The 11,342-nt window shown below is 41.7% G+C and overlaps 1 protein-coding gene across 1 annotated transcript; it reads left to right on the top strand.

Annotated features, from left to right (window-relative positions):
• Positions 1–769: 769 nt before the first annotated feature.
• Positions 770–7,972, top strand: LOC115194447 (growth-regulated alpha protein). The gene is made up of 4 exons (XM_029754146.1): positions 770–978; positions 2,346–2,472; positions 6,301–6,384; positions 7,477–7,972. Exons 1-4 carry the CDS (start codon positions 915–917, stop codon positions 7,529–7,531), a joined length of 330 nt encoding a protein of 109 aa, XP_029610006.1. The 5' UTR covers positions 770–914; the 3' UTR covers positions 7,532–7,972.
• Positions 7,973–11,342: the final 3,370 nt, after the last annotated feature.

An 11,342-nucleotide genomic window follows, 5' to 3' on the forward strand; every position in this document is an offset into this window, starting at 1 on the left:
ATGTTTTAAAAAATGCATATTTTCCCTGCCAAGCTGGTCTCTACCTCAGACAACCCTGAAATGGCCCTTCACCTTGACTCAGAGAAATGGTCCTTTAATGTTGTCCAGGACAGGAGACTAATCATGGAAAGCTACTGAAGTGGACACAAAGTTGCAGTGAAGCTGGACAGTGTAATAAACTGTTGAGAGTTTGGATACAATAAAGGACTGTATTTATGTTAACTATTGCTGGTTAGAGTTAGGGCTATCGTGATGGAGTGTCCATTCAAACACAAAGAGGAGGCTGAAGTCTGCAGGGTGATAAAGGGTAAATGTAAAGAATTTACTACAGATATCACCAGTATATAATTAATTGGCGGGGAAGTTTCAGGTTACGTCCAAAATGGCACACTATTCCCCACTAAATGAAAATTCCACTCTCTATATTCTGAAAGGTCTATAACTAAACTTGATTGCTCACATGCAAAACATTTTTGGACTGTATCAACAGCGGACTGACTAATGAAACAAATTTCAAAATATCGTTTTTGATTGGTATTTTCCTTTAAATGCACTACTTTTGACCAGGGCCCATCAGAGGAAAAGCACCCACAAAGCTTCCATATGCTGCAGTCATGATCAAAAAAAGATGCTTTCACAAAAAAAAAATGTTTTCACAGGGCCCTCTGTCTTGAGAGAGAGAGAGAGAGAGAGAGAGAGAGAGAGAGAGAGAGAGAGAGAGAGTTGACTTTGGGGTGACATGAAACAGCCTACATTGAATTCCAAGCTTTAGTACACTTTCCAGCAGCTCTCTCCTATATCTAAACCACATGACTACCAGAAAAACCAAGGCACCCTCATCCAACAACAGAATCATCATTGGAGACCCATAGTACAGCAGCCTTCCACAGGGTTGCATGTAAAGGGATATCACCATGAACACTGCAAGCATAACCATGGTTCTGCTCACCCTCCTGGCAATCTTCTCAGCAACTGAAGGTAAATAATCATCCAATTTTTACTTAACATTGTATACGTAATTACTAATTCATTACTACTATTTTACTATTTTTATACTAGTGCATGATAGTTTATTACTTTATTGAATATATAACCTGGTTACTTTCATTTGAAGTTTTCCCAGCTGATCAACATTCCAATAGTGTCGGTGACTCTTTACATGACAGTGTTCTTATTACGGTGTTATCATGTGTATACAGTAATAACTATTGTAACTACTACTCGTTGTTACGCTGTATATACAGCAGTAACCCTTAACCTAACTCTAACCCTAACCGATAACCATATATTTATGCATGTATTTTTGATATCATCATACATCATACATCCTATATTCCTATTTCGCCTCAAAGCATCCTTCACTCATGCTGCCAAACATACCCTCGTAAAAGTGACTATCCTACCGATCCTCGACTTCGGCGATGTCATTTACAAAATAGCCTCCAATACCCTACTCAATAAACTGGATGCAGTCTATCACAGTGCCATCCGTTTTGTCACCAAAGCCCCATATACTACCCACCACTGCGACCTGAACGCTCTCGTTGGCTGGCCCTCGCTTCATACTCATCGCCAAACACACTGGCTCCAGGTCATCTACAAGACCCTGCTAGGTAAAGTCCCCCCTTATCTCAGCTCACTGGTCACCATAGCAGCACCCACCTGTAGCACGCGCTCTCTGGTCACCCCCAAAGCCAATTCCTCCTTTGGCCGTCTCTCCTTCCAGTTCTCTGCTGCCAATGACTGGAACGAACTACAAAAATCTGTGAAACTGGAAACACTTATCTCCCTCACTAGCTTTAAGCACCAGCTGTCAGAGCAGCTCACAGATCACTGCACCTGTACATAGCCCATCTATAATTTAGCCCAAACAACTACCTCTTCCCCTACTGTATGTATGTATGTATGTATGTATTTATTTATTTATTTAGCTCCTTTGCACCACATTATTTCTACTTTGCACTTTCTTATACTACAAATCGACCATTCCAGTGTTTTACTTGCTATATTGTATTTACTTTGCCACCATGGCCTTTTTTGCCTTTACCTCCCTTATCTCACCTCATTTGCTCACATTGTATATAGACTTATTTTTCTACTGTATTATTGACTGTATGTTTGTTTTACTCCATGTGTAACTCTGTGTTGTTGTATGTGTCAAACTGCTTGCTTTATCTTGGCCAGGTCGCAATTGTAAATGAGAACTTGTTCTCAACTTGCCTTCCTGGTTAAATAAAGGTGAAATAAAAAATAAATAAATAAAAACATCATTCAAGATAAAAAGTGAAATCGAAATAAGAAATGTAGGACAAACCCATTGTGCTTTCCACCCTACCTCTATATAGGGAAAAGACACCCACGGGTTCTACACTGCCTTTGCCCCAACGTGCAGACTGGTCATATTCCGTTCAGGAATCTGAAGAGAGTGCTGCATCTCCCTCCTCGTCCGCACTGCTCAAAGACTGAAGTCATGTGAGTAACTCCCTCAACTGATAAATCAACATAATTGAGCATTTATAATTGATTATTAATCAATTTTCTTCTCAGAATAAGTAAAAAGTACAAAATACATTTTAAAAAAGGGTTTTGAGTCAGTCCATCAACTATGGAACGTCGTTTGGGTCTTTGCGTGTCAAAAAAGATACAAGTCAAATAACACTATTTGACGTGTCACGTAACACTATTTGACATGTCAAATAAGCTTGTTGACCAATCAGGACCTGAATATGACTGCACGTCACATAATAATTTAACGCATTCATAATTTTTTTACGTAGTTATTACACATTGATTACACTAGCACTCGTATTTCATATATCACAACGATTCATCGATACGTATGCTATGACTCTTGTAAAGTTGTCTCGCGCACCTACAGTGCTGGTCATTAAAAAAAAGATAGCTAGCTCGCTCATGGATGCAAACAATGTTCTTCCCCAAAAACATAGCAAAATCTAAAATAACTAAATTCATAAGACAGTTCTTATTTGATTAATGGTGGTCGGACACATCTATGTGAAGCTAGCCACAATAAGGATTAGCCACAACGTTGACTTTGCGGTTAGCCTTCAAACTAAAGGTTTGTCATTGACAGTGATGCAAATGTATACAAATGGTAGAATTCTGCCATTATTGAGTAGATCCTGCTAAATGAGATTGGAATGTTGTTATATAAAATCAACAAAAGACAATAATTTGATAATTTAACAAAAATCTGTTGAAATCACACTGGATGTATTATACTTGAGAATTGCATTGCGGGCATACTTATTGCACTGTACAGCCTTACCTATGGATTGTGGATCAATGACATGGGGTATCAGTCTACTCAGGGACACCCAGAGAACATTAGCGTCGTAGCTCTTATTGCGGGACTCAAACAACTGAATTGAGCCACATTTATTGTCAACCTATGTGTATTGAACACTATTCCCGAGGAAAAACAATACTGCGTGGATGTTGGTGAGTCTCTGATCCACCTCTATGCAGACGACACCATTCTGTACACTTCTGGCCCTTCTTTGGACACTGTGTTAACTACCCTCCAGACGAGCGTCAATGCCATACAACTCTCCTTCCGTGGCCTCCAACTGCTCTTAAATACAAGTAAAACTAAATGCATGCTCTTCAACCGATCGCTGCCTGCACCTGCCCGCCCGTCCAGCATCACTACTCTGAAAAGTTCTGACTTAGAATATGTGGACAACTACAAATACCTAGGTGTCTGGTTAGACTGTAAACTCTCCTTCCACTCACATCAAACATCTCCAATCCAAAGTTAAATCTAGAATTGGCTTCCTATTTCACAACAAAGCATCTTTCACTCATGCTGCCAAACATACCCTCGTAAAACTGACCATCCTACCGATCCTCGACTTTGGCGATGTCATTTACAAAATAGCCTCCAATACCCTACTCAATAAATTGGATGCAGTCTATCACAGTGCCATCCGTTTTGTCACCAAAGCCCCATATACTACCCACCACTGCGACCTGTACGCTCTCGTTGGCTGGCCCTCGCTTCATACTTGTCGCCAAACCCACTGGCTCCAGGTCATCTACAAGACCCTGCTAGGTAAAGTTCCCCCTAATCTCAACTCGCTGGTCACCATAGCAGCACCCACCTGTAGCACGCGCTCCAGCAGGTATATCTCTCTGGTCATCCCTAAAGCCAATTCCTCCTTCGGCCGCCTCTCCTTCCAGTTCTCTGCTGCCAATGACTGGAACGAACTACAAAAATCTCTAAAACTGGAAACACTTATCTCCCTTACTAGCTTTAAGCACCAGCTGTCAGAGCAGCTCACAGATTGCTGCACCTGTACATAGCCCATCTCTAATTTAGCCCAAACAACTACCCCTTCCCCTACTGTATTTATTTATTTATTTTGCTCCTTTGCACCCCATTATTTCTATTTCTACTTTACACTTTCTTCCATTGCAATTCTACCATTCCAGTGTTTTACTTGCTATATTCTATTTACTTCGCCACCATGGCCTTTTTTGCCTTTTCCTCCCTTATCTCACCTCATTTGCTCACATTGTATATAGACTTATTTTTCTACTATATTATTGACTTTATGTTTGTTTTACTCCGTGTAACTCTGTGTTGTTGTATGTGTCAAACTGCTTGCTTTATCTTGGCCAGGTCGCAATTGTAAATGAGAACTTGTTCTCAACTTGCCTACCTGGTTAAATAAATGTGAAATAAATAAATAAATGTTTTGGAGTCTGATAACTCTGAGGAGGAAGTTGGGAAAAAATATCTTGGGTAGACTGATACCCCATTTCATTGATCCCCAATCCTTAGGTAGAGCTGTACAGTGCAATATGAATGTCAATACACACAATAGGCTGACTGGGGAGGTGATTTCACACAGTCACAGTCCCGCGATAAGAGCTACAACGCTAGTATTTGCGTAAACTCTTCACAGTTGTGTTCTGTGGGTGTCACCGAGTAGACGGATACCCCATTTCATTGCTTCACATTCCAACCTTTTCAACATTATCTAATCTAAATATGGCAAGATTCCACCAATTAACCTTCTGCATCACTTTCAATGGGGTACTTTTATTTTGAAGGCAAACCGCAAATTCCACTATTATGCCTAATCCTTATTGTGGCTAACTTCACAACACATAACCTGGTCTGGTCGAGCATCATTAGCCAGATGAAGCTAGCTGGCTGCTTATAACGTTAGCGTTGGGCAACAGGGTTAAGTAGCTGGCTAGCTATTTATTTTCATGAACTGAAGTTCAATTTCAATAGGCGAACAACAAGTGGCTACCTAGCTAATACTTACAAGGATTCCTAAATCATTGCTAAGAATAATGAAAATGACTGCAGTTGTAGGCTGGTTGTGTGGTGCTAGCTAGGAACCAAGCTAAAGCTAGGTAGCTAGGCTACCTTAGAAGTTGCGGTCGAACAAATAATGCTTTATTACCAACGCGGTATTGAAAACACATCGTTTGTGGCCGGTGTTTGCTTGTTTGCAGACTTTTTTGTACCGTTTTGAGGGTGGGTATAATTTGTGGAACGTTCCAACAGGAATATGTTCCAAAAACGTAGTAAAGTACAAGATTGCCCACAAACAACGCATAGAAAATAGCATGATCAATTCACCTAGCTAACTAGCTGCCGAATAGGGAACAACTCACCACGTAGCTTATTCTTAATGTTTGTCCATAGGCTACCAGAGTGAAGACAGACATTTTTTCTGAATAAACGTGGTGAGTGACAAATGTAATGAAATAGCCCACTCCCTAACTTTGTATGCGTTGTTGTTGGCAACCTTGTTATTTACGAAGCTTCTGGAACAGATTCCTGTTGTTGGAACGTTCCACAAATTATACCCACCCCGTTTTGACAGTGCTACTGATAGTAGTGGTGGCGCTTGTCTTGCACGTGCAAATTCAGAATACACAACAATCTATAATAGAACTGTGTTATTTGACGTGTCAAATTAAAAGCTTATTTAACGGGTCAAATAGTGTTATTTGACGTGTATATTTTTTGACACGCAAAGACCCAAACTGTGTTCCATACTCGACTGATAAATCAACACATTGATAGTTGATCATCAGGTTAAATGTTTTGGCATTGATCTTCAGACTAAGTGTTGAAAACATGAAAAGTAACTTACAATAAAAAAAAGGAAAGGAGGTTTAAGAATTTGCTCACAGGAACACAGAACAAAGGTACTGGTGCACATCTTGAAGATAATGCATTAAAGGAATAGCTGGTAATTCCTGACCTTGAAAGAAGTCTATGGAGTACAGACAATCTCCCTTTAATTATTTTAGTATCACACTCAAAAATGGACGTCAACTCTGCCTGGACCCAAATGGCCCCCTGGTGAAGATTCTGGTGGAGAGATCAACCAAAAGGTAATAGATAGCAATCCAAACAAAATTATGCTATTGTCTTTTCTTAGCGAGATAATTTCCTTGTCCCAGATCTGTTTGTGTTTTTATGCCAAGAAAGCAAAACAGCACAAACTGATCTGGGACAATGCTAGACAGATCATGGTTAATGATCAACATTTAAGAGAGACAGTCTACAGCATGAGTGTCAAACATACGGCCGGCGGGATTGTTTTTCTCAAACGTTTGTGTTTTTGTAGCTTGTTTGAGCAGGTTAGCGTTTTTTGTCATGAATATTGTTCTGGAGGCAGCTCTGCAGAGAGCCCACTGGGCACACACTGGTTGAATCAACGTTGTTTCCATGTCATTTCAATGAAATTGCGTTGAATCAAAGTGGAATAGACGTTGAATTGACGTCTGTGCTTAGTGGGAAGTCACTAGCTGGCATAGCCACAACGTCATTAAATCTGATGTTAATCCTAACCTTAACCCTAAACTTAAATTAAGACCAAAAGCAACAAAAAAACGTCATGCATTTTTACAACTGTTAGGTTCTGAACAAACAGAGTAAATACTCAAAACGCATATATTTATAACCTCCTAATAGGCAGGGTCAACTCCTTACACGTCTAGACAGCCAATACATCTCTGAACTTAATTTGTTCCTCTCACTGGTGTAGTCATAGCCCTGCCTTATGCTAGAACCTTTGTTGGTGTGGAAGTGTGTGAGATAGGACTATATTAGGAGAGTCGTAGTGGTGGGCCCCTCTCCCAGAGGTTTCTTCTCACTTCATCTGTCGACTTGACCTCGAGACGCATTCCTCGCTCCTCCCTAGCTCCGCAGCTGGCATCCCTTATCAAGAGACTATCGCCCTTCACCTCCCTCCTTAGAAACATGGAACAGAATCCAAATCCCTATCAACCCTTCATTCACCCCAACATATACATTCCTTATACATGTAAAGTAATCAATAAGTTCTAGTATGGTAACATGAATAGGTATATTTCAAGCTAGAATCCAACACAAAGACAATTTTTACTTTGCAGCTGGCCTATCTAAGGGGAAATCGTTCAGTTCTGCCTAGTTTGACTTGTCTATCTTTTTCTCTTTCCCAGAATGCAGGAGAGTAAACATTCTAAAGTGGTTGGAAGCACTACTCATACCCTGTAACACTTGTTAACAAAATGGTGGACGAGATTCAACAACCTGTGTCTTGGACTGCCGGCCCAGCGCTCCCTTCTGATACAGCCCCTAGAATGCAATGAAGTGTATGGGCATTTTGCTCTGCGAAAGCTTTCACTAGCCGACTTTCTTCTTATGAGCGGAAATGTACAATGTAGCACATTTTGTGTACTATGTCTATTGCTTGTGTTTATTATATGTTTATTACATATGTTTTAATAAAGATATGTTCATTATATGTTTACCTGTGAAGGACCCAGGAAGGGTCAGAGGGATGGATGAGTCCTTAGAAGAGAGCTGCATACAGTAGGTAAATGAAAAGAGTTCCTTATAAGAGGACTTTTAGACCTTAGATCAAAGTGTCTGTCCATGTTATGTTGATGCTTTCACTTCATTTCCAAGCAAGCAAATAAAAGCAACATATTCATATTTGTTGACTGTATTGGTATATTTATGCTATTTCTATTTAACCTTTATTTTACCAGGGAAAACCAGTTAAGACACAAAGTCTCTTTCAAGTGAGACCTGGTCAAGAAAGCAAGCAGTCAATACAACATTACAAAATGTAAAACATACAACACAAACAGCACACCAGCACCACACTTATATAATGTTCCATTTTCAGTCAAACCTTTGGAGTCCAGAAAATAAGCTCAATACTGAAGATAATGGCAGTGTAGTGTAGTCCCAAATGGAACCATATTACCTTTATAGTGCACTACACAAAAAGTGATTGGCTAAAAACAAGTCAGAGACAGTACTCCGCTGTGGCCTGCTCACTCTGGGCGTAGATCTATATATTTGGTATTTTCTCTGCGCCTCTTTTGTGGGGTTATTGGTTCTGGTCTGGTTCTGTGAGAGGGATAAGTGTATAGGGAGGAAGGGGGAGAGGGATGGGTGAAGGAGGATATGTCCACTGGTGCTGGAGGGGGAGCAATGTGGCAGCAAGGCTGGACAATGGTGGATGGAGAATAGGGAACAAAGAGGGCCCAGACCCACCTGGCCACAGACCATTTACATTTTAGTCATTTAGCAGACGCTCTTATCCAGAGCAACTTACAGTAGTGAATGCATACATTTCATACATTTTTTTTTTCTGTGCTGACCCCCCGTGGGAATCGAACCCACAACCCTGGCGTTGCAAACACCATGCTCTACCAACTGAGCTACAGGGAAGGCGGAAGTTCTCTTTACATACCTTGTGCCGTCTATGGATGGATTTCCTAGTGGGGAGGCAAACATGAACAGCCGTCTGAAGAAAGTCATTCTGTTCTGAGTGTATTGTCAAGGACATGGGGCATTGGGGTACTCCGGGTTTGATCATTTAATTGCAGAGGTGGATGAGGGCCTCTAGCGGGTTGTTTGTGTTGTGAGGGGGGACTAGGAGGGGGAGACGATTTCTAGGAAGGAATTGGGGGTTTTGGTAGTTGTAAGGTCAGGTGCAGTAAGGACCATGGGGGGACGGGGTGATCAGGGGTGTTAAAAAATGGGGGGAGGTAGAGAGTGGTACGAGGAAAGGTTTTGGAGGGGATATGTTTCTTCTGAGGGAGTAGGGGAGTTTGGGGGACTGCCTGCTGGCATTGGGGTTGTGATTCTGGGGTTGTTTTCTTGTCTGGTGTGTTGTGTTGTTTTGTCCTAATTTTCTGTTGGTTGTTTGTTGTCTGGATTTTGTTGTCTGGATTTTGTCATCTAGATTTTGTCGTCTGGATTTGGTTCTGGCCATTGTGGTTCTTCTTCTGCAGTGGAACTCATATACATTTAGGGAACTCATACACTTGTATAAGCGTGTCAACGTTAAACCACAACATGTGATAACTATGCAATAGACGGGCACCAGAATGGATGGCTGATGTTTTACGTGCTCCTAACCAACTGTCCTATGTTCGTTTTTTGGTGTTGTTTGTAACTTGTTTTTTTACTCATTTTGTACATATTGTTGCTGCTACCGTTTCTTATGAACGAAAATAACTTCTGGATGTCAGAACAGCGATTACTCAACTCGAACTGGAAGAATCATTTTTCATTAACAAGTCCGATGCGAAGGATATACTGCTTTCTCAGGAACGGGCCCAAATCCCCGTCATTTGCATGAAGAAAATATGGAAAAAAAGGGGGCGGAGGTCAGGCTGCCTTCTGAGAATTCGTAGGTGAGTGAGTAAACTCCCACTGCCATCCGTTCTATTGGCCAATGTGCATTCTTTGGAAAATAAAATGGATGACCTACAATCAAGATTATTCTTCCAACAGGACATTAAAAACTAATATCTTATGTTTCACCGAGTCGTGGCTGAACGTCGGCAAGGATAATATAGAGCTTGAGGGATTTTCCATGCCCAGCAGGACTGAGAAGCTACATCTTACCAGGTGCGGGGGGGTCTATTTGTCAATAACAGCTGGTGCGCGATATCTAATGTTAAAGAAGTCCCGAGGTATTGCTCGCCTGAGGTAGAGTACCTTATGATAAACTGTGGACCACACTACATTATTCGTAGCCGTCTATTTACCACCACAAACCGATGCTAGCACTAAGACCACACTCAACCAGCTATATAAGGCCAATAGCAAACAAGAAAATGCTCATCCAGAAGCAACGCTCCTAGTGGCCGGGGACTTAAATGCAGGGAAACTTAAATCCGTTTTACCTCATTTCTACCAGCATGTCACATGTGCAACCAGAGGAAAATAAACTCTAGTCCACCTTTACTCCATACACAGAGATGCATAGAAAGCTCTCCCCCGCCCTCCATTTGACCATAATTCTATCCTCCTGATTCCTGCTTACAAGCAAAAACGAAAGCAGGAAGTACCAGTGACTTGCTCAATACGGAAGTGGTCAGATGACGCGGATGCTACGCTACAGGACTGTTTTGCTACCACAGACTGGAATATGTTACAGGATTCATCAAATGGCATTGAGGAGTATATCACCTCAGTCATCAGCTTCATCAATAAGTGCATCCACGACGTCGTCCCCACAGTCACCATTCGTACATATCCCAATCAGAAGCCATGGATTACAGGCAACATCCGCATCGAGCTAAAGGCTAGAGCTGCCGCTTTCAAGGAGCGGGAAACTAATCCGGACGCTTATAAGAAATACCCTCAGACGAACCATCAAACAAGCAAAGCGTCAATACAGGATTAAGATTGTATCCTTCTACGGCGGCTCAGACGCTCGTCAGATGTGGCAAGGTTTGAAAACTATTACGGACTACAAAGGGAAACCCTGCCACGAGCTGCCCAGTGACACAAGGCTACCAGATGAGCTAAATGCCTTTTATGCTCGCTTTGAGACAAGCAACACTGAAACATGCATGAGAGCACCAGCTGTTCTGGACTGTGTGATAATGCTCTCGGAGGCGATGTGAGCAAGACCTTTAAACAGGTCAACATTCACAAAGCCCTGGGGTCAGATGGATTACCAGGATGTGTACTCAAAGCATGCGCAGACCAACTGGCAAGTGTCTTCACTGACATTTTCAACCTCTCCCTGACCGAATCTGTAATACCTACATGTTTCAAGCAGACCACCATAGTCCAAGTGCCCAAGGAAGTGAAAGTAACTTGCCTAAATGATTACCGCCCCGTAGCACTCACGTTGGTAATCATGAAGTGCTTTGAAAGGCTGGTCATGGCTCACATCAACAGCATCCTCCCTGATACCATAGACCCAATCCAATTCGCATACTGCCCAACAGATCCACAGATGATGCAATCTCAATCGCACTCCACACTGCCCTTTCCCACCTGGACAAAAGGAACACCTATGTGAGAATGCTGTTCATTGACTACAGCTCAG

This window comes from Salmo trutta, chromosome 5 (genome assembly GCF_901001165.1).
Source record: "Salmo trutta chromosome 5, fSalTru1.1, whole genome shotgun sequence".
Lineage (NCBI taxonomy): Eukaryota > Metazoa > Chordata > Actinopteri > Salmoniformes > Salmonidae > Salmo > Salmo trutta.

Excerpts from the sequence above, each read along its gene's own strand:
- LOC115194447 (XM_029754146.1), top strand. The coding sequence starts at position 915 with ATGAACACTGCAAGCATAACCATGGTTCTGCTCACCCTCCTGGCAATC. Across the intron at positions 979-2,345 it reads AATCTTCTCAGCAACTGAAG|GGAAAAGACACCCACGGGTT; the intron begins GTAAATAATCAT and ends ACCTCTATATAG. Across the intron at positions 2,473-6,300 it reads TGCTCAAAGACTGAAGTCAT|TATCACACTCAAAAATGGAC; the intron begins GTGAGTAACTCC and ends TAATTATTTTAG.